General features: G+C 36.8%; 1 protein-coding gene and 2 pseudogenes across 1 annotated transcript; 2 read left to right on the top strand and 1 right to left on the bottom strand.

The window, feature by feature from the left end:
* Positions 1 to 2294: 2294 nt before the first annotated feature.
* On the top strand, positions 2295 to 6175 carry LOC146884386 (uncharacterized; annotated as a pseudogene).
* Positions 6176 to 9649: 3474 nt separating this feature from the next.
* On the bottom strand, positions 9650 to 11146 carry LOC146884385 (uncharacterized; annotated as a pseudogene).
* Positions 11147 to 17084: 5938 nt separating this feature from the next.
* AFB5 (auxin F-box protein 5) lies at positions 17085 to 20370 on the top strand. The gene is made up of 3 exons (XM_028084255.2): positions 17085 to 18052; positions 18157 to 18670; positions 18777 to 20370. Exons 1-3 carry the CDS (start codon positions 17433 to 17435, stop codon positions 19536 to 19538), a joined length of 1896 nt encoding a protein of 631 aa, XP_027940056.1. The 5' UTR covers positions 17085 to 17432; the 3' UTR covers positions 19539 to 20370.
* The last annotated feature ends 4670 nt before the right edge of the window (positions 20371 to 25040 follow it).

Raw genomic sequence — 25040 nt, 5'->3', positions numbered from 1 at the left:
ATGGAAATTACATTAAATTTTTATATTATAATAAATCACATTTATTTATACAATTATATTGACAAAGTTACAACATGATTGATAATGAGTTAGAAAATAAAAAAGAATTATATAAAATATATCAAAATAGTATTCTACATGATAAAATAAACAATAAATAAAAATATTAAAAAATTAGCAAATGTGAGTCTTGAAAACAATTTGATAGACTATTGGTTGAAATCGCACAAAGCAAAATGAATGTATAATTAATTGTATGATAAGATGAAAAATATCTTATAGATCTAAGAAAACTTTTCAAATATCAACATAGTCAATGGTTGAGAAATAACGAAAATTATTTTAGTGAAACAAAAGAATTCTTTACATGAAACAAAAATTAATAATAATAGAGTAAAGAAGATAAATTTTTTAAATTACCTAGTAAATGAAATATTTATGCTATTAAACACTTATATTGAGAGTGTTAAACATTCTCATGTGAAAGGAAAATATACAATGACTAAAAATATTACAAAAGAATAGAAATATTCAAATGTGAGACATAAAAAATATTTAATTGACATACATCATTTGAACATAATTACATACAGGTTATGATAAGATGAAAAATATATTGGAGATGTGAATGAATTTCATGACAAATTAAATAATTAGAAGAAATAAAAAAATAGAAAGTGTGTATATATATATATATATACATATATATATATATATATATATATATAAGGTTACTTATTTAACTGTGAATATTTTAATAATTTAAACGGGTACGAGGATTGGCGGGTACGGGAACGAAGACGGGACAAATATGTACATCCTCATACCCATCCCCATATCCAATTGAAAAAGTTGGAGATTCCTTATGACCATATCCATACCCAGTCAATGTAGGAATTCCCCGTCAAAACGGGGATGGATTCGGGCAATACCCACGGGGATGGGTTTATTTGCCATCCCTACTTAAATCTACCTAAAAAGTCATTTAAGAATGTATGTTTACATCCATTATATATTTTGTATACAATTTCCTTACTACATTAATGATTTTATTCGGTCATAATAGTTCTTAACTTGTATATTATTAGTAGCTTGTTATTTTTCGGTTATTCTTAGTGTAACTTTTTAGTAACTGATAATCTCAATCAATGATGCACGTGGCTTGTGTGTATTGTGTATATATACCATTACTCTCGTTCATAATAATAGGAAGCTTTTTTGGATCATTTCTATTATCACTAGTGCAAATTTGACATTTTACTTCGCCTTATAGGCCTTGGTTGCCGCTGAACCGAAGCCTACAAGGAGGCAGTGGCATTTTTGCAATTTTTGTCCAATTTTTGGCCCCGGTTGCAACAGAACCGAAGCATATAAGGCAGCGTCAGTATTCATATTTTCAAAAATGCCATCAGCAGCTGCCACCACCACCACGCTCCGCCTTCGTCGTCGCACAACATCCGTCATCAACCGTCGCGCATCGTCGATTAAATCTTTATCTTCCTTTTCTTTCTCATCCTTCTCTAGTATCTCAGTCCCTTCACCGCTAGAGGTTGTGTTAGAACCACACGAGGAGCGGTCTACAGGTTTTCTTGCATTCGTTTTGTTGGAATCGGGATTCTCGGAAACTGCTTGGTTCATCTCATCATTAGTAGCCTTTGATGCGGTATTTACTTTGGTATCACCCTTCTCCTCAGATTTCGATGAAGAAACACCTGGTGAATTCGAAACCGAGTGTTGAGCTTGCAGAACTTTCGATTGTTCGGGATCCAGTATCTGATCTTGCAGAGGAGGGTTTTCTGGCTTAACCTTTCCTTGTTGGATTTTGTGTTGTGTTTCGGTGGGAGCCATGGATGGAGGTGCAGTGGGTGGTCCAGGAGGACACGCAAAGGGTGTGTGAAGTGGAGTACACAGAGGAAGCAGTCCATGGGTAGCCCACCATGCAGTTGCGGTGGCGACGATGGCTGCTGTAATAACTATCACACTCGAAAGAGTGCACACGAGAGAATTTGCGGAAGGGACCCTATGGCTCCGATTCATTTAGAACCAAGGCATAAAAAGGACTCTATGGCCTCGGTTAACAACCGAGGCCAAAAGGTACCTCTTTTGGCCTTGCCCCAATAGGCTTCGGTTCTAAACCCGAGGCAAAATGAGGAAAATAATCGGGGCAAAAAGCCCTTACTGCACTGGTGTATCTTGCTTTTTGATTGTTTTGCTACCTTTGATTGGTATCTTGCTTGTTTTGTTATGGTATTAGAGCTCTTCATTAGAAGAGCTTTGTTGTATTTCTTTTTATCATGAGTGAAGAATTAGATCAAACACTTAGTTTGCACCATTATCTTTATCTTCATCCAAGTGAAAACCTAGTTGTTGCTCATGTTTCTCCTTTTCTTGACTCCACCAATTATCATTCATGGAGTCGTTCAATGTTTATAGCCTTAAGTGCAAAGAATAAGGTTGAATTCATCAATGGAGTTGTACAACTACCATCAATTTCAGATCCTCTATACAATGCTTGGCTTCGGTGCAATAATATGGTTGTCTCTTGGATCGTTCGTTCGGTTGTAGTTTCGATTCGTCATAACATCCTCTTGATGGACAAAACAGATGAGATATGGATCGATCTGCACTCTCTTTATTCTCAAAGAGACCTATTACGAATGTTAGATCTGCTTTATGAAGCTTCTTCAATGATACAAGGTGATTTATTCGTGACTGATTTCTTTACTACTTCAGATTTTGTGGGCTGGATTCAGACCAGATTGAGTTTGTACTTGTTCTATCAAGTGTTCATGTGACGTTTCATCCATTATTACTCATTGAAAGCTTGAGAACAAGGCCATGAGGTTGTTACAAGGCCTAAATGAACAATATAGTAATATTCGTTCACATGTCTTACTCATGGATTTGCTACCTTCTATGACCAAGATCTTTTCCTATGTCATCCAACAAGAATGTCAACTTCCTGGATCAATCTCTCATCCTACATCAAATTCATTGGTGAATGATGCTACCGTTAATTCTTGCACTTATTGTGGTTGTTCTGATCATAGTACGAATTTTTGCTATCATAAACGTGGTTTTCCTACAAATGGTGATGCCAAACATGGAAAATCTTCTACTTATAACCCTCGCAGATTTGCACTCATTGTGGACGTACGTGTCACACTATTAATGCATGTTATCTCAAACATGGTTTTCCTCCCGGATATAAATCTTTTAATGCCAAGCATACAGTGGTAAATAACATTGTCATTGAAAAGGGTGAAGTCACACAAAATGAGCAACAAAAAGTTGTTGAGAATTAGGATTTTTGCTTTTCACCTCAACAGTTTCAAGCCTTATTGATGGCTTTAAATCAACAACCAAACAATTGTTCTTCAACTTCTCCTTCTTGCGTAAACAAAATAAATTCCTTTTCTTCTTTTTTAGGTAACATTCACACACAATCCACCATTACTTGGATCTTAGATTTAGGTGTTATTGACCACGTCTCTCCCTCTTTAAATAAGTTTTCTTCTTTTCACATTATTAAGCCTATATATGTCTAATTAACCACTGGTCAACAAGTTTTTGCTATACACTTCGACAATGTACATGTTTTTGATTCTCTTTGTCTTAAACATGTCTCGTATATCCCTAACTTCATGCTCAATCTTATTTCCATTTTTAGACTTGTCTTGTCACTTAATTGTGATCTCATTTTTTTCTTCTTATTCTTGTTTCATTTAGGACATGAACACCAAGCAAAATATTCGTACAATTAATGTAAATGTTTGGCTCTACACCATTGATCTTCCTTCTGGTGCAAATTGTTTTGAACATTTTACCCTTGTTCAACCTTCTTGTAATAAAATACCCATAGACTTGTGGCATTTTCACTCAGGTCATCCTTTCCATCAATGTTTATAGATCACGAAATAAACTTATTCATGCTTGTATAGTGATTAGAATTTTTCTTTAATCCATGTCATCATGTTAAACAACGAAAGTTATCTTTTCCTTTAAGTAATTCTCATGTCAATCATTCTTTTGAATTTTTACATATGGTTATTTGGGGACCCTGTTCCACTATTTCCATACATGGTCATAAATATTTTCTAACCATAGTTGCCCGCTATACATCGATTGTTCTTATGATTTCGAAAGCTGAAACATGTTCTCATATAATTCACTTGGTCACTCAAGTAGAAGAACAATTTAATACCTCTCTTAAAATCATCTCCATTGATAATGGTGTTGAATTTTCAATGTATGATTATTTTTCTTCCAATGGCATCATTCATCAAATTACATGTATAGAAACTCCCCAACAAAATGGCATTGTCGAGCGTAAGCATCAACATCTTCTCAATGTAACCCGAGCATTACTTTTTCAATCTCATCTCCCATTAAATTTTTTGTGCTTTGCATTATAGCATGTTACATATCTTATTAATTGCATTCCAATACCTTTTTTGCATAATACACCACCTTTAGAAAAACTTTATCAACATACTTGTGACATCTCTAATTTTTGTGTGTTTGGATGCTTATGTTATACAAGTAGTATCATAGAATAATGCAAGAAATTTGATCCTCATGAACATCCCTTTGTGTTAGGATTTAAATCACATACCAAAGGCTATCTTCTTTACAATTTACATTCTCGTAAACTTACTATTTCATGAGATGTAATGTTTTATGAAGACCATTTTCTTTACATACATAGATCTTCCCTCATGCCTTATCCATCTTTTTTCCTACCTATTTCTACTTCTTTTCCATCTTTAGTAGACCCTTCTAATTTTACTCCACTCCCCATTCGTCCTTCTCACCTTGACAACACAAACAATAGTTATTTTGACCCTCCAATATCTCCACCCCTTGTTCCTAGACATTCTAGTTGTCCTCGCCAACCTCCCATTTACCTCAAGGATTATCATAGTACATTTACATTAACTAGCACCTCTTCTAGAGGTATTCGTCATCATATTGTTCTTTCTTATAAACATCTTTCTCCTTCTTTTCATCATTACATAATGTTTGTTTCTTCCATATCTGAACCTAAGTCATATGTTGAAGCTTCCAAGTTTGATTGTTGGCTTAAGGCTATGCACGCTGAAATCAATGCAACAAATAATACTTGGATTCTCACTGATTTACCTCCTCATAAAGTAGTAATCGATTTCCGCTGGATTTATAAGGTCAAGGATAATGTTGATGGTACTATAGAGCATTACAAAGTCCACACTAGTGCATAATTGCATTTTTACCTCGCCTTATAGGCCTCAGTTGGCGAGGAACCGAAGCATATAATTGCGCGGTGGCAATTTTACAATTACAGGCAACTTTTATGCCTCGGTTCACATAAAACCCGAAGCCAAAAGCGGTTATAGGCCTCGGTTCAAAAAAAACTTGTGCCAAAAGGGGTTTTAGGCCTCGGGTGTTAGGGAACCGGGGCCAAAAGGGGTTGCCAGAAATTTCAAAAATGCCATTGACGTTGGCACTTATAGGCTTCGGTTGGGTAAAAGCCGGTGCCAAAAGGGGTTTTAGGCCTCGGGTGTTAGGGAACTGGGGCCAAAAGGGGTTATATGCCTCGGTTCTAAATTGAACCGAGGCCATATAGTTTAATTAGGGCACAAAAACGCGAACCCCTCTACTTCTTCCTCGCGCACCGCTACAATTCGTTCCTCTGATTCCAAGAACTCAATCCAAGAAGGCACACCCATACCTCCATGAACTCTCTCGCAATGCTTCCAACGCTCTTTGAAGAGCAGGCTTCTTTCTCATGGTAGACCTTCTCCACCACTCCCCTTCCTTCTTCAAAGCGCCCCAAAACTCAACCATCTTCACCATCAGAGACTCCGCCATCAGAAACACCTCACACCCCTTTTGTTCTTCCAACCACTCCCTCTCCAAGAAAGGTGTTCACTGGAACCGCGTCGTTCACTTGCTTCGTGCAAAGGGCTACGCTTCGTTCTCCATCGCACTGCATTCTCTGCCTTTACTTCTCTGTCGCCTCACTCAGCCGCCGATTCAGCTCCACTTCGCACGCCTCCACAGCGCCGACAATGTTGCACCACCGTGGGATTCTTCGTTGAGAAAGATTTCCAACTGCAACGAAAAAGAAGGAACACACTCCCTCCGCATCGACGATCATCTGTTTAGGCTCTTCAGAGAGCTTTTGTGGCCGTAATCAACGTGATAAAGTCGTTGCCGATGTCGCAAAAAATTTAATTAAAAAAAATATTTTTACCCTATGGCTCCGGTTCATTTAGAACCGAGGCATAAAATGGACCCTATGGCTTCGAGTAACAACCGAGGCCAAAAGGGGTACCTTTTGGCCTCACCCCAATATGCCTCGGTTCCAGACCCGAGGCAAAATGAGAAAAATAACCGGGGCAAAAAGCCCTTACTGCACTAGTGCCACTTAATGGCTAAAGGGTATGAACAAATGGAAGGTCTTGATTTTCTTGATACTTTTTTCCCTGTAACAAAACTGACCACAATTTGTACCAAGTTGAGAATGCTTGATATCTATTCCTAAGAGGGGTTCTTAAACTATAGATTATTAGCAAATTTGTTATTTTTCTGTTAGTCTCAATGTAATATTTTAGTAGCTTATAGTCTCAATCACTTATACACGTGACTCGTGTTTACTGTGTATATACCATTACTCTCTGTTGTAAATAACTGACAATTCACGAACAAAAGGTACTTCTTGAGACGTGTAAATTCACTGCCCTTAAGGACTTATCCGCGGTGTGTTACGCAAGCCCCCCAGGATACAACATGAACTTCTCGGATCTCAAAACTAGCAAGCAAGTACTCTTGAAAGAGTATTTAACCTAGATAAAAGAAGAAAGAAATATGAGAGAGAAGAGAGCTTGAAGAATGAAGGAGAAGATTGAGAGATGGTGTGTCTTGGAGAGCACCAAAACCACCTATTTATAGGTGTGAATGAAGGAAAGGATGGGCTGAAAACATAAATTTTCACCAACGTTCAAATCCAAATTTGCGACGTGCTTTGGGATATTCATGAACCAGAATAATTGCATTAAACATGGAATCAAAACAGAAGCATGATATTGCACCAAAACAAAACTGCAGCAATAAAGAATTTAGGACTGGTAGCAACATTCACATCTTTTGAAATTTTTATAACACTTGCTTCACAACAATCCCCCACACATTGCAAAAGATAAGAAAGGAAAGACTGAAAGAAGAAAACCTGGGTCTCATAAGATGTAATGCATCGGAACTGGTATAGCAAGCTATATGAACAAGTCCTAGGCAGATAAACTTATCACACAATGTAGTTGGTATAGCAAGCTATATGAACCAAAGACACTTGATGTGTGTTAGTGGTTTATCGATCACAATACACCCCCACAATCCTTGCTGCTAACGCTGTGTTGCGCTTACTAGGCCATGCGCGTGCCCGATATTCATGAGTGCTCTAGAGATCATGCCAAGATCTCATACAAGCGGCCCCACTTGACACTCATATAGGTGATTTCATCAAGTGTATGCTGCAAATCATACACTACCCATAAGGGATATGAAAATCATTAAAACTTTGTTTAAACTAAAATTCTTACACTACATAGAATTTGAATTTACAAAGTTTAACCTCTCAAAAATGCAGCCTTTAGCACTTTCACGCACACCATAGGAATGGACATAATTGATTTAAAAAATCAATTTAGTGCTATCAGAACTAACAAGTGACTTGTTTTTACCCATATGAACCTTATTCATGGGATCTCCAATCACAAAGGTTGGGTTACCATCACTTGTTTGTTTGCAAGTGGCTTAAGTCCCATTCCCCTCGATGTTTCCAAAATCATATTTCTTCTCAGGGGTTTTGTTAGGGGATCTGCTAGATTCCGTTCTGACTTCACATAATCAATGGAAATAGTTCCACTCTTTAGCAGCTGCTTAACCAGATTATGTCTCAATTGTATATGTCTATTCTTTCCATTATAGTTTTGTTTTTAGCTATAGCTATTGCCGATTGGCAATCACAATGTATAGATACATATGGGGTTGGTTTCATTCATAAAGGAATGTTTGCTAAGAAGTTTTCAACCACTCGGCTCACTACCAGCCATTTCGAGAGCAACAAACTCAAATTCCATTGTTGATCTTGCAATAATTATTTGCCTGGCTGATCTCCATGTAATCGCACCACCCCCAAGTGTGAATACATAACCACTAGTGGATTTTGTCTCATCTGAATCAGAGATCCAGTTAGCATCATTGTACCCTTCTATTATAGCAAGAAATCCACTATATTCAATGGCATAATCCATTGAACCTCTTAAGTATCTCATAAGCCTTCCAAGTCCATCTATGTTGGGTTTCTGAGTAAAACCTTTCGCTACTAATCTTACCTTATATTTATCTATGGATCCATCAAGGTGATACTTTTTCTTAAAGATCCACTTACAACCAATGGGTTTTGCTCCTTTAAGCAAATCTACTAAGGTCCAAGTATTATTTTTCTCAATTGATTCAATTTAAGTCTTAATAGCTTTATCCCATTATTTTGCATCAAGAGCACTAGTAGCCTCTAAAAAACTTGTTGGATCATTTTCAACTAGATAAGTATAAAAGTCATCTCCAAAAGAAGTTTCTTTCCTTTGCCTTTTACTTCTTCTTAAACCCTCACTCATGGCATCACTGTAAGTATCTATAGGTTGTTCAGATGTATCACTAACCTTTAATGGAAATATATGTTCAAAAAACTCAACATTTTTTGTCTCCACAATAGTATTATGTCCGATCACATCACTTTTAAGAACAAAAAACCTATAGGCAGCACTATGTTCAACATAACCCAAGAACATACAATAAGAGGTTTTAGAGCCTATTTTCCTTTTCTTAGGATCGGGTAACATTACTTTAGCTAGGCACCCGCACACTCTCAGATATTTAAGATTAGGTTGATACCCTCTCCATAACTCATAGGGAGTTTTACCCATTTTCTTATGAGGTATCCTATTTTGTAAAAAACATGCAGTAAGAAGGGCTTCTCCCCAAAGGTTATCAGGTGCATTAGAACTAATAAGCATGGCATTCATCATTTCCTTAAGAGTTCTATTTTTCCTCTCAACTACTCCATTAGACTCAAGTGAATATGGTGGGGTTACTTCATGGATAATACATTCTTTTACACAAAAGTCATTAAATAAAACATATTCACCACCTCTATCTGATATAATCCTCTTAATTTTCTTATTCAATTGATTTTCTACTTCTGCTTTATAAGTTAAAAACACATCAAAGGCTTCATCCTTACGTTTAATTAAGTACACTTTGGTGTATCTAGAATAATCATCTATAAAGGTTACAAAATAATTTTTACCACCTCTAGACATGGTTTGTTTTAAATCAGCTAGATCAGTATGAATTAACCCTAACAATTCTCTTTGACGTTCTACAGAATAACATGTTTTCTTAGTTATTTTGGATTCTACACATACATCACATCTACCACTTTGTTTATCATGCATATTAATTAATCCTAGTCGTTGCAATTTCATAACATACGAGGAATTCACATGTCCTAATCTAGCATGCCACACATCATATGAGTCAACGATATAAGCAGAAGAACATGATTCATTTATAATTTCTGAAATATTGAGTACAAAAAGACCTTGATCACAATATCCCTTCCCCACAAAAACATTATTTTTTGTCATTACAATCTTGTCAGATTCGAATGACATTTTAGCCCCCACTTTTCCTAGTAATGCTACAGAGATTAGATTAACTCTGATAGAGGGTACATGTAGAAGATCACTCAAGGCCAGAGTCTTCCCAGATGTGAGTTTTAGAAGAACCTTTCCTTTTCCAAAGACTGGATTTGTCTTGGAATCACCAAGGTAAACATGTTCTTCTCCATCCCCTACACTAGTGTAGGAGGTAAAAACATTCCTATTTGCACAGATATGCCTGGTAGCACTAGAGTCTACCACTCACTTGCTCACATTGGTCGTCATATTTACTTGAGAAACAACCGCAACTATAGTATCTTCCCCTTGGGCTATATTTGCCCTAGGAGGATTGTCGTTTCTTGCTCTACGTCTGCACTGAGGTGCATGATGGCCTGACTTCCCACATACGAAGCAATTACCCTTTTTCTTAAAGACGGGGTTAGATCCATTGGGACGAGAATTTCAAAAGTTATTTTTTCTTTTGTGATCAGGTTTGTTCTCGTACCTTTTTGAAGTAGGTTTGTCTTCTACCACGTTTGCCTTTGCAGATAGTGCTTTGGCCCTTGCAGTAGCACTCTCTTTCCTATTGGTGTCTTCTATTATGATGTGTGTAATGAGCTCTTGAAGCGTCATTTGCTTATGTCTATGTTTCAACTGTTGTTTATAGTCAGTCTAGGATGACGACAATTTCTCTATCAAAAGTTCTGAAACAAACTCATCAAGCAGAAGTATGTTCTCTGCTTTGATATCTTCAAGTAACTTGTGATATTCGTTGATTTGAATTTTTATGTCTTTATCTTCGATCATCTCCCAACGGTAATAATTCCCTACGACAAACCTTTGTCGAACGACGTCCTTAGCAGTATATTTGAGAATCAACGAATCCCAAATTTCTTTCGCTTCCTTATATGAGCAATACACATCGAACAAATCATTAGACAAGGCGCTAAGTAAGGTGTGTCGGCATACCTTGTTTGCATAAGTCCAATCTTCAACTTGTTTGGCACTGGATTCGTCAGGTTTTGAAGTTGAGAGAGCCATAACTACTCCATACATGTCTAGAAGAGTAGACACACGTTCTTGCCAGCATTAGAAGTTCTGCCCAGAGAATACCTCAATTTTTGATACATCCGAAAATGGTTTCGCAAAGATGGTTGGAGTTCCGGAACTATTTTGATTCTCCAGCGTAGTAGAGTTGTTGTTGTTGTCAGCCATAAGTCCTTAAGATTGTTGTAAATAACTGACAATTCACGAACAAAAGGTACTTCCTGAGGTGTGTAAATTCACTGCCCTTAAGGACTTATCCGTGGTGTGTTGCGCAAGCCCCCCATGAACTTCTCGGATCTTTCGAGGATCTCAAAACTAGCAAGCAAGTACTCTTGAAAGAGTATTTAACCCAGATAAAAGAAGAAAGAAATATGAGAGAGAAGAGAGCTTGAAGAATGAAGGAGAAGATTGAGAGATGGTGTTTCTTGGAGAGCACCAAAACCACCTATTTATAGGTATGAATGAAGGAAATGATGGGCTGAAAACATAAATATTTTCACCAACGTTCAAATCCAAAATTGCAACGTGATTTGGGATATTCATGAACGAGAATAATTTCAATCAACATGGAATCAAAACAGAAGCATGATATTGCACCAAAACAAAACTGCAACAACAAAGAATTTATGATTGGTAACAACGTTCACATATGTCGAAATGTTTATAACGCTTGCTTCACAACACTCTCTCGTAATAATACGAAACTTTTGTTAATAATTTCTATTATCTTGTTTTCCGATTGTTTTGCTCCCTACAATCACTTCTTTGCTTGTTTTATTAATAATGACTATTGTAATATAAGATAATTTTGAATACGACAACAATTTAAACCCTAATATCGAAGAACAAGATCAAGTTATAATTATATTACGATCGACTACAGATTATTTGAACATATATATTTAATAGACTAGAATTAGTGAAAATGGAAAAAAGAGCAGTGTCATGCTCTATCCCATTCACATCGTTTCTTTGTCTACAGAGAAAGAAAAATTATTGAAGACGGAAAGATTAACAGCAAATAGACTGTTTTCTTTGGTTCATACTACTTTAGCTACTTCCGTTTCATGTTTTATGGAAGAATGAATGGTACTGTATATGTCAATAGCTTCTTTGAGAAAGTGAAGAAAAAACAACCTTGTTTTGATCGATGAATTTCACTAAGTGCCACGTACGTAAGATTGTATCCGAATCTGGAACCTTAAAATTGTGTTTCCATTCATAGAACACGTCAAAGGGTGTTGTCATTATCTATCAATTGTAATTAATAGTTTGAATAATGAATCATATAATCACGCTTGACAGATACTGCTAGCTTAATCAGAATATGATGCACGTCACCCAAGCCTAAAGATTTCATGAGTAGAACAACTGCAGATGATTACGTTATTGTTTTCTTAATTATTTCATAGCCTTCTGACCCTAGTCACAACTGATGTCGATATATATACATATCTATATATCTATATCTATTTATATATAGATAATTTATGTATATATGTATCTATTGAAGAATGAGCGGTGAGTCTATTAATTCGTGATTGTTACCAGACATGACAGCTTCTAACGTCTATATACTAATTAATATGAAATATCGTATTCGTATAATAAAACTATATGATAATTTGTCACTTTTATTACTTTATGTTTCTTCGTGTTTTACACTAGTAAAAGAAGTAGTATAAAAGTTAGATAGTATAAATAAAATGGGACTTGGTTCTATTTAACACCTTGAGAGGAAAATACAAAAAATATAAATATAATAAATGATATGATGTAATAAAAGTAAAACAAAGAATATATGTGAATAAATTACTTTATATACACATATATATTAATGAGTTTGGCATCTTTGGAGTTGTAGTTGTCTACTTTAGCAAAATGGTGATTGACTGACACGCACTTTGATGGATTAACTAGTAATGGAGTGGATAATGTCTTTAATGATCCCTAAATGTTAAGGATTATGGATGGTCATGCATTAAACCTATTCACTTTATATTAATAAATAAAGAATTATATATATAATATATAATGTTAGGTATAGTTGGAAGAGAGTTTTATTGTGACTTCATCCATGTAAAATTAGTCAATAACCCTTATTAAAGTGCTATTTATTTATAGGAAGATTTACAATAATTTATTTTAAATTCAAATCAATACAATTTAAACACATTAAAACTAATATTAAGACTTTATAGTTTACCATTTTATTACTGTTTAATATAAATAAATCAGAATCAATAAAAATAAAAATAATTATAATTATAATATATATAAAATCATACTACCAAATCATCACTTAATATAAACTTATAATAATAAAACAATTGATTGGATGTTAAGAGGTGGACTTTAAACCTAATTCAGCCTTATAAAACAATACACATCTTTCACACAGAGGTATATACATCTTATGTGTAAGACTAGACTTTATTGGGTGGTCTAATAACAAATGAAATAATAGACTCGACAAACAACAAAGTTCACTAAGATAAGCTCTAACTTATGGCTATCATATCATGTTAAGAAGTGAATACATTACATAAATTATCACTAGACAATGAGTGTTTGCAACTTAAGTTCAAAGTGCACATAGCACATGCTCAGAAGCAAATGTCAAAGACATTGTAGAGAGTATAGAAAACATTAAGTACACACAGTGCGAACTTGATATGCCATTCTTGTTGGTTTTAAGATGTTAAGATGTCCAATTCTTTCATTGTTAGGAGTTTTCATTGTTAAGATGTAATTGGTTTTTCTATTTTAAGCTAGAAAATTCTCATACACTAATCGCATGCAAGGAGGATACTCTATCAATCTCAAACACATTTATGGTCTTACTTTTCTCAATCTTGACATGAGTTCTTAGCGTACAAGTATGAAGACATGCAACTAACCATCACGACATAAAGAAGAAGAAAAATTACAACTCTTAAAAGAATGACACACTAAGAAAAAGAGAATGTAACAACTTTTTAACAAACCTGACACAAGAGAAACTTGAAACAAGACTCAATAGAAAATACTCAAACATGCAATAAAATTTAGCCAACATACACTAACCAAGATAATTATGATCCTACAATGGTGAAAGTAATTTGTCATATTCATCCATGCAACTTAAATGGTTCAACTCTAGAATCAAAATAAAATGTAAATTTGACAAATTTTCTTCTCCAAATAAATTCTATAGCTCTTGGTCAAGCCTTTTTCTGGCTTCAAAAGTGTTTAGAGGCTTATGCAAACAAATTTTAGGCACCAAAATGATTTTCAAAATGATTCTAGAATTGAGTTGATATTGCTATTGATTTGCTAGATGCTTATGAATACTTAACTCCTACGTTTAGTTTATATAATAATATATTTTTCTTAGAAATATAAATTGCATTATATAATAAAATTTACATAGTTATACACCTTAGGTTTTAGGATTACACCTTTTCAATTTTTTATATTTACCAATACCTTTAATTAACAAGTAGTTTTATCAACTTCAAACTTATAAATTATGAATTTATCAACTAGTTAGCTTATTAACCAATTTTGTCAATGATATCTTAAGACTTTAATAATTTATTATCAAACTATCATTAATATACAAAATTTATAATCTCAAAAATTGAATATGATTGTAGTGTATATTGCTATTAAATTATATATATTAATATAAACTTCACTACTAAAAATTCTTATATTATATGAGATTTTTTTTCAAATTTGTCAAAAAAGATTTGTAAGAAAATACCTTTTTCTACAAAATTATAAAATTCGTAAGTATTTCTTATAAAAATTATTGTGAAAAGTGTTTTATAGAAAATATTTTGCAAAAAAATTGGCAGCAATTTCCTACAAATTTTTTTCATAACAATTTATAATATTTCCTAAAAAAAATTTCAAAACAAAATTAACGCAATATATGAGTTTTTTCAGTAGTGCATATTGTAATAAAAAATAAAATTGACCGTAATGTAAAGTTTAATACCGAATTATCAACTAACATAACACATATTAATAAAAACAAACGTGATTATAATATAATATTGTGTTATTAAATTATCATTTAATATAAAAAAAACTAATACAAACCTGAAAGTAACAAATTGTGATTAAAAAACCGAAAGTAATATAATATTATGTTGTTATCATTTGGCTTGAATATGTGTTTAGTCAGTTAATTAACTTTCAATGAAAATAGAAATTAGTCCCTCACCAATGTAGAAAGAGATTTTACAGCGATTATTTTTGTCATTCTGTCCCAGTTTTAGAACTAAAGCATATTAGGATGAGGTCAAATGAGTCATGTTTTGGCCTCAGGTGTAAACGAAAGCATAAACCTCATATTCTACCTAAGCTTTTATGAGAATTAAAGCCATACAGTGCGATAAAAAATCTACCCTAGGTTCTTTTGCCACCTTCGAACCATCATGGAAGTCGTCGATCATCTTCGATTCATCGAAACCCACCACGCCACCTAGGAACCTCCACCATTCGCACCTTCACGCATCAACGAGTCCACTATCGTCTCACAACAGTCACCGAAGATAGAACTACCAACGTTCACCACAAATTTGCACCATGAACAGCAGCACTGCCACTTCGCGAGCCACCCAGGTTTCTCACGCACCTGCAACCATGAACCACCAACTCTCCAAAAAAGAAGCTTATCGGAGTAACCACATCGTTCAATAACAATAGTGAAACATCATGAGTTCATCCATTGACATCTTTCCCATTACGTTTTTTGCCATTTTTTCTCTTCCTTTGTTCAGCTTCAATCTCTCCACATATGACCCTGCATTCCTCACTATTGCTCCCAAATGACCATGGCGGCATGGAAGGAGGCTCGGCAGTGGCTAATAGCGCAAAGGAAGGTTGGACGATGACGGTTGTGACGAAGGTGCGAATCATAAAACTCATTTAGTGAAATAATATAGTGATCGATTACTGAACGCAATTTCAATGGCTATTTAGCAACCGATTTTGAAACCTGTGACTAACTGTTTTGCCACTAAAATGTGTGGCTATTTAGCCACCGTAAAAACTCATTCTGCTAATCTCCATTTTAATTCACTAATTATTTCACTTTGCTGTAAAAACTTTTGGCACCGTAAAAACTATTTCAGGATTTATAAAATTGATAGGTGACATTGTTTTATGCCTACATTTTTTAATTATATAACATTTTAATTAGTATGGGTTTATTAAGATATATTATGATAAAGACGAAGTGCCGAAAATGTAAAATTCGAGAAAGTCGAACATAATAGTTTTTCATTAAAGAAAATTAATCATATTATTTCTAAATATGCTATTAATAAATGTGTAATTTATTGTGCAAGACCAATGGATACCCATAAAGTTATTTGAAACATAGTTAATGCTATTGTATATGTGGCCAAATTAAACGTACATATTTCTTTTTCTTTAGCCATTTTCCTCTTAAATACTCACAACTTTATAGATTTAAATATTTTTTAATTCATTCTTACGTACGTTGGTACATACGATATGCTGCCTTGCTTTTTCGTTTGCTTTTTTCTCTCGGCTTTAATTACAAACCGTATTATTATTATTATTAATTATTATCGTCTCCGTTTAAAAAGCATTTTCCGAAACTATTTAAAGTTAAATCTTTTCGATAACTTTTTCGCTCCCAATATTTTATGATCTACTTCCATCAAATTATTGAGTGTATCATTTTTTTAATATGCGCAGCTTTCAGTAGTTTTCTACTTACACATTTAAACGATATAAAACGGAATAATTTTCTTCCAATCTGTCAATTCTAGATATTTTTTAACTGCATGAAAAGAAGTAATTTGTTGTTGTTGTTGACGAAGAAGAATGGGAAATATAATTAAAAAAAAAATGAAAGAAAGTGATGAGTAGTGCAGCACATATATAAACTTGACTAACGCAACGGAAATTGATGATAATCCTTGAAAGTGGTGGTCCAGTCAATTCTATTCTAAAAGTAGTTCCGCGGTCTATAATTATATAATGTGACTTGCTAAGACTCCGTTTCTTCAAAATCTGAGTTGGTGTAAAGCATTTTCAGCATATGCAATTATCATTTCTTTTTATTTATTTTTATTTTATTTTATTTTATCCCTCATCCATTTTGTATTCAAACCAAAATCATCACGAGAAAATTCATTTTTAGTTAAAAATTGCACAAAAGGTAAAAATAATTAGGACTGGATCTTGTTTTTTCCCCCATTTCATAAAGTTAACCAGAATGGGAGCTAAAAAACATTACCAAAGGGAAGCATGGAAAGATAAAAGAAGAAAAAAAAAGTAGAAAATAATGAAGGAGAAGAGAGAGAGAGAAAGGGCGTTTGGATATTTGTGATGAAAGAGAGAGGGCATGGAGAATCCCAATGCTAAAGCTCAGAGACACAGACAGCTGAGGTTACTGTTGTCACTCCCTGGCCCTGTTTTCTGACCAATTAAACTAAAAAATCCCCACTCTCACTCTCTCCCATATCATCTCACCTTCCACACTCTCTTCCTTCATTCTCTCCATTCCAATTCCAATTCCAATTCCAACTTTCCCTTCTCCCATTCCCACTCTAACCAATCAAACCCCACAAATCCAATACCCTATCAACCAATCAAAGATTCCATCTTTTGAATCCAAAGCCACAGTCCCAGATCATCATCCACCCACTTCCACAAATGAGAGAGAACCATCCATCCACAAACTCCGAGGACGACCACCGATCCTCCGTGCTGGATCTGGCGCGAGCGGAAATCACCGAATCCTCCACCTCCAAGACCCGAAACTACGGCGCCTTTCCGGATCCGGGTTCCGGGTCGGGTCCATCGGAGCCGCAGGCTCCCTTCCCGGACCAGGTGCTGGAGAACGTGCTGGAGAACGTCCTCCACTTCCTCTCCTCGCGCCGCGACCGCAACGCTGCCTCATTGGTGTGCCGCTCCTGGTACCGCGCGGAGGCCCTCACCCGATCCGAGCTCTTCATCGGGAACTGCTACTCGCTCTCCCCCGCCCGCGCCACCACGCGTTTCACGCGCGTCAAGTCCGTCACCGTGAAGGGTAAGCCGCGCTTCGCGGACTTCGATCTGATGCCGCACGATTGGGGGGCCCACTTCACGCCTTGGGCCGCTGCCCTGGCCCAGGCCTACCCCTGGCTGGAGAAGCTCCATCTGAAACGCATGACCGTCACCGACGACGACCTCGACCTCATCGCCGACTCCTTCTCGGGCTTCCGCGAACTCGTCCTCGTCTGCTGCGAGGGCTTCAGCACTCATGGTCTGGCCTCCGTCGCTGCCAAGTGCAGGTACAGATCTCGATCAAGTTTTGTATACCCCATGAACTCGATTCATTTTACTTGATTCCTTATTTTGAGCATTGGTGTGTTGTGTGGTGTGGTGTTGATATTAGACTGCTGAGGGTGCTTGAGCTGGTCGAATCTGTTGTGGACTCTGAGGACGAGGAGGAGATTGCGGATTGGATTTCATGTTTCCCCGAGAACCAAACCAACATGGAGTCTCTTGTGTTTGATTGCGTTGAGTGTCCTATTAATTTCGAGGCTTTGGAGAGTTTGGTGGCTAGGTCGCCTCGTTTGAAGAAGCTTCGGTTGAACCGATATGTTTCCATGGCTCAGCTGCATCGTTTGTTGCTTCGAGCCCCGCAGCTTACTCACCTTGGAACAGGCTCCTTCAGTGCTGCTGAGCCCGGGGTGGTCGGCGAGCTGGAACCGGATTACACGGCAGCGTTTGAGGCCTGCAGATCCTTGGTTTGCCTCTCTGGATTCAGGGAGATTTGGGCGGATTACCTTCCCGCGATTTATCCGGTCTGCGCCAATCTGACCTCGTTGAATTTGAGCTATGCCGATGTTAACGCGCAGCAGCTGAAGGCAGTTATTCGCCACTGTCATAAGCTACAGATATTCTGGGTATGTGTTGTGTTGTGGCATTGTGAGTTTTGTTGTGACTGCATTGTTAGTGATTTGAATCTGAATTTAGATTTGGGCTTATGGTTGTTCTGGTGTTGTTTTCCAGGTACTTGATTCGATATGTGATGAAGGACTTCAGGCAGTAGCTGCTACTTGCAAGGACTTGCGGGAGCTTCGGGTTTTTCCTGTGGATGCAAGGGAGGATACTGAAGGGCCTGTCTCTGAGGTTGGGTTAGAAGCGATTTCGCAGGGTTGTAGGAAGTTGGAATCGATTTTGTATTTCTGCCAGAGGATGACTAATGCGGCTGTGGTGGCTATGTCAAAGAACTGCCCAGATCTTGTGGTGTTTCGTCTGTGTATTATTGGGCGGTACAGGCCGGATCCTGTGACTCAGGAACCCATGGATGAGGGTTTTGGTGCTATTGTTATGAATTGCAAGAAGCTCACTAGGCTAGCTGTGTCTGGTTTGTTGACTGATCGTGCTTTTGAGTACATTGGGAGGTATGGGAAATTGGTTAGGACACTGTCGGTTGCCTTTGCTGGGGACACCGACATGGGCCTTAAGTATGTGCTTGAAGGATGTCCTAATTTGCAAAAGCTTGAAATCAGGGATAGTCCTTTTGGGGATGGAGCTCTGCGATCTGGTTTGCATCATTACTACAACATGAGATTCCTCTGGATGTCGAGCTGCAAATTGACACGCCAAGCTTGTCAAGAGATTGCACAAGCATTGCCCAACCTGGTTTTGGAAGTGATCAGCAACAGTGTTGTGGAGAATGCAGGTGATGATATTGAGATATTGTACATGTATCGGTCACTTGATGGACCGCGGGATGATGCTCCAGGATTTGTTAACATTCTGCATTAGATTTTGCATTTTAATTCAAGAAGATTTTAACTCTTTCCAGTGGTGGCTGGTCGATGATACATGATTGAGCAGGGGATTTTAAATAAATCTGCCGGAAGATTTCTCTGATATCCATGGCAAACGAAGTTAAGCTTACAATTCCTGTTCGTGGTGTGGGCTGCAGCGATTGCAGACCCCAAAGCTGCTATTGGGGAGGGGGTTGGGAAAAATTCTCCATTTGCCCTTGTTCATGTTAGAGGACTGAGGTTTGGAAGAGGGAATAGAATAATAGGAAGGGGTAGGTGGAGGATGATTCAGAAAGAAGACCTGCAGAATTCAATGTTGTCGTATCGTCACAGTTTAAGTTTATGTAATTTTTTTTCCTTTATATTCATTTATCATAACGAAAAACTGCCCAAGGAGGGGGAAGTAGAGATTGCTGAAGCTGCTATGAGGATTGGTTAATAAGCATTATTTCATTTCCTTGGTCTAATAGATGGTACATTGAGAGCAAATTCAGAAGGATCAAATCAGAGGTTTTGGAGAGGTGATGTTCTCTAACTTATCCATCATATCTTACCAGTAGGGAAGCAAAAAACGTATTCACTTTGTAAGGAACTTAGTCTGTATGTGATTCGAATGATAGTTAGTTGAAGCTTTGGCTGGCCAGAATCCAAACTCCAGACTGTGATATAAACCTATCTCTATCTCCCTAAAATGTTTTTTTTTTCTTTTTTAATTTTATGTTCACGGATGTGTTGCTGTAGCACCTGACTGTTGAATTTATTGTTGTTGTTAGCAATTGTGAGATGGTTAATAAATGCCAGAATATGCATGGACCATCTTGTGTCTATATCTTTCGTTTTCTGAATGTGGAATGATCGACAGTGAGACCTATTAATTGTGTGGAAAGTGTTATTCAAGTACACGTTGCAGGACCCCCTTTCTTCTCGTGGGGTTCCATTTACACGCCGTGAGGATCCATATCTTATCAGAAAAAAAGAACGGAGGGAGGGATTGTTTGATGGTCCTGAACTTTTCCATCAGAACAGTGAGAAGCTCTTTCCATCACTTAGTTGCCTTGCCATGCCTATTACTTTGTGTAGAGAGAGTGAAGTATAATTTATTAGGTACAGTCTGAATAATAATTTGGTTGTGGTTGTAATATAGATATTATATTAGGGTGATATAAAATTATATGGGTTGAACAGGGTGTGTGTGAGGGGGACCAATAATTTGATGACTGGTCTCCCCTCCTGCGTTTGCGTTATAAAGCGGCCAAGTCCACTAACGGACTATCTCTTCTCTCTCTCATTATTAGGTAAGAAATCCATCTCCCTCTCTTGTTGGTATTCAATCTGGCATGAGGCAGAATGGTAAAAGTGAACATAACATCAAAGTGGGATCTGACTATGCAACTAAGTGATGGGAAGCAAAGCTTTGGCTCTCTTTTTTGTCTATCCATTTGCTACTGCAGCTAGTGGAGTGAACGCAATGGTCTCTCCTTGCCACTGGCCCCCTTACAATTGGCTATTTTCCCTTCTCTTTCCATGTCCCTGACTCAGATTGCCTTGGTGGGAGGATAAGAGCCTTGTGCAGGGAACACTGAACCAACCCAAACACTCCCTTCTCATAACATGGCTTTGGCTTTGGCTTTGGCTTATCCATATTATTGCCCATGGTGGGAATAGCCCCTGAGATGGTCATTACCATACAATAGCTGTCTTTGCCTTTTAACCATATCCTTTTTCTGTTTGCCTTTCGTTCTTCTTTACGAGTACCCATCACTGTCCCCTGAGAGAAAAGAAAAACAAAATAAGAGAAAACAAATTGATAATGACCTTCCACGAGTAGATTGATTCCCCTCCACTGTCATACTAGTTTCAATTATAGCCGTCCGATACGTTTGAATGACCACTGTGATGGTCTTATCTTACCTACTGGCCACCCCTCAGATCAAGTCCATCCATCGCTTTTTAAAATAATTTTTCATCAAATTGCATGGTCGTCAATAAACAAGTATCAACAACACACATCCCGAACCCGATCAGGTTGTCACATGCATTATACTGTTTACTAAGCACACATACGCTCTGATAATAACTTACAATAATTATATTGAGTTGCAGTTCTAAAAAGTTGGTTCTTTGGGCTGGTTGGTGAAGACCCATCTAGGGTCTGGCCCACCCACCTGATCTTTTGGTTGTGTGGGCCACGTGTACGGTTTTGGGGTTCAGATACATGGTGCACATTAAGATATTCGATAATCATGCATTTATCAATAATGATATCGAGGTTGATAAAAATAATGGTGGAGAGCCAGAATGCAGAATCTAACATACAAAACAACAAACAAGGAAGCCAACAACTAGTTGGCAGTGGCAGTGGGTGGTGTTGGTGCCTTGGTGGGGGAAGGAAGGAAAAATTAGTAAGGTCGGTGAAACCTAGTCTACTATAAAGGGTTTTTGGTTTTTACAACTTTTGTCTGTTAAGCACATTTCGTAGCTGATCTAAGCACGAGGTCAACCACTAAAGAATGCTGTCCTCAGTGTGCCACACCACTGGATTAAGCTACTTCACTATGCAATTATCTTATCTCAAATTAAATAATCACTCACGCATTCTTTTCTTTCCGAGCACTATTTCCAGGATTGATCTTCACTTATTCCCAAGTTAACCCGTTTCACATATTTTTTATGTGTATTGGACCATGTCAGAATGGCAACTTCACAAAGTTAGATGAATTTTCATGTGCAATGCAAGCACAGAGCTTTCTAAGCACAATAATATTTTCCGATTCTTTTGATAAGAAATGAATACAATCTCTTCAACAGATAACAGATCCTGTAGTCTGTTCACCGAGAAATCATGTCTGTTTTCATGGTCCATCTCGATCCGGTAGATTTAGCACTTAAGAAAATACAAACACGTACTAAATTGGAACATGGTCCCACACAAAGTTGTAATTGAATACCTTCTCAATTACTGTTTTCTTCCTCTCCTACTTTGATCTCTCTAAGTAGATGGATAGTTGTAGAATACACATTGTGTACACATCAGCGGAGAGTATCAGGATTTGTTGGGTGAGTACCCATTATGTGGGTGTGCCTCACTGTCTTTGTTGTCTGCAGGATGAGATTGACAGTGATGTAAGACACGTATAACCCAAGAATAATCGTGGTATCTTGTTTGCATCTGCTGTCAGAGATGGTCTTGTTCTTGTAGCAAATGGAGCATTGGGATTTCTGTGATATATGTTTGGGTCCATTCAAGGATCTGATCATGAGCAAGTTAATCTCCAGTTCATGGAATGTGCTCTCAAATCACAACCAGTTGAAATCAAATCATCAATTGAAACCCCCCCTACTTGCTTTAACATTTTACAAGACTTGATTTTTCCCTTTGAAGTTTACACCACCATATAAAAACTGTCCAATTGCAGAGTGAACACGTCATTAGAACTTAGGAGGGTCTGTGTTAGATTTAGAGTATCATTTTTGCTTTTAGCTGAAATCCATGGTGTGTAACAATGCACGAATGATCCTGCCATCACAAATATGTGGACCATTGAAGGGATGAGACATGCACTAGAATATTAAATGGCTCTTGTCCATAAATCACCCATAATACACTAGTCAAGTCATATTGTCGGAATCTCTTTAGATAAGTTGCTCAATTTAGCCCCTCAAAAGTTTAATCATATTACAGATAGCCATTGAAGAAAAAGTTTTCAAAAGAGAGAAAGTAGCATCATCCCCTACCTCAGTATCTTTGTCTATTCCTAAACATGATTTGAAAACTTTGGGAGATGAGCGTTTGTGCAATGCGCAACAATACTTTTTGGTTTTTACAAATATCTATCTTTTCCATTTCCTGTGAACTCTCATCCATTTCCCCCACATTACATATATAGTACATGCACACACAAAAAGTAAACACATCCTTAGCATTAACACTGCCATTAGGGCTCCTTATTTTGATGAATGTGGAGGGACCACTTCCTTGTACAAAATTGACACATGGGTCATCCATAATAGATGGTTTATCTCAGTCTTTGCCTCCATCTTGACATCATTTTTCTGTCATATTCTTCTTCAAGTGGAACTCTGAACTTGTAATGCCCCAATGCTTCTAAATCAATGAACTCATTAATCGTATCAAACAGCTTCGACCACTCGTGGGATATCTAAAACTAGTTTCATGAACTATTAGAACTACAATTCTCATTCAACTTTAAAAGTGGCATACACTTTCTTTGGTTTCACTATTTGAAAACAGGCAAAAACAAAACATTTCAACCGAGGAAACTTCTACTTTGGTCTTGACATAGTTAGCACCATTCATTTTAGTTTTAGTATATCAGTTTCTAAACATCAGTTTAATTTTGTGAAGTTTTTATTTCAGACTTCAACTTTAAAAGCATGATTCAATTTAAACTTTTTGTTATATTATATAAAAAGAATAGTTTTTCACAACAAATTTGCAAACTAAAATTACTTTCAAAACTTTCTCTGTTAGTATCCATTAGAATTATCTGTTGAAGTTAACTCTGTCCCATCTCAACTACTTGGTATATCTTCCAAAAGTCACATGGAACTATGATACCCTATGCATTTGGAACTCATTCTAAATCAACAAATAGGTGAAGCCCAAGCCTAACTTTCAAAAAAGAAAGTGGTGTCGTCAGGTCAGGGGTCACTTCAGCTCTTGAATCAAATTGGCCTCTCTGATAAAGCAGCTACCATTTATGACTGTCACGTATCAGCTTCAACATGGTCAAGAAGGAGGAGATGAAACCTCAAAAGAAATGAAATTTGCTGGTTTCTCAATGCATGGTGGAGCCCAATTTGGTCATGATGGATCTTAACCTAACTAATACTCCAAATTAATACCAACAAAACTCCACACAATAACCATACAAACTTTTCAAGCATACATAGACCCTCCCCCAGCTAAGAAAATCAAATGGGCCTCATTTTGATTAAGAACTGCATCTTCATCATCCTTAATCATTTCATATTTCCATCATCATATTTCAACTGCACTACAAATCTATGCATATGCAAGAGATACATAGGACACATCAGATGCAAACAAAAACCATGATGCACACATCCTCCCTCAGTTTCCAGATGCACAAATTCAGCAACAAAAGCAAACAACACTCTTAATTGGTAAAATGATCAAATCAATACAAGAATTGTATTAACAGTTATTACAAAAACATGTCTACTTCAAATAAACGTCCCCTTTTGAAGAATAATCAAACCTTGTTTTGCTTTAAACCATTAGTCAAAGAATCTTAAAATATCTCTCTTGCTTTAGAATGCTACATTTTCAAGGGAAATTTACAATAATAACATGTGGCTCTCATTATACATAGACAGTAATATCAGTATACTGGTATGGCACAGAGAATGTGTAGGATATGTGTGGCTGAACTTGGTCAACAACCTAAGGTAGATGTTGAATATGGCAACAAATGCATGCAAAGAGAGTAAAACTAGGGTTTGGTTTCATTAC

The sequence above is a fragment of the Vigna unguiculata genome, chromosome 8 (assembly GCF_037176805.1).
Source record: "Vigna unguiculata cultivar grain cowpea cultivar isolate G323 ecotype 2 chromosome 8, ASM3717680v1, whole genome shotgun sequence".
NCBI classification, from domain to species: Eukaryota; Viridiplantae; Streptophyta; class Magnoliopsida; order Fabales; family Fabaceae; genus Vigna; species Vigna unguiculata.
The sequence above is the reverse complement of the archived record's forward strand: the minus strand, read 5'-3'. Positions and strand labels throughout refer to the sequence as shown.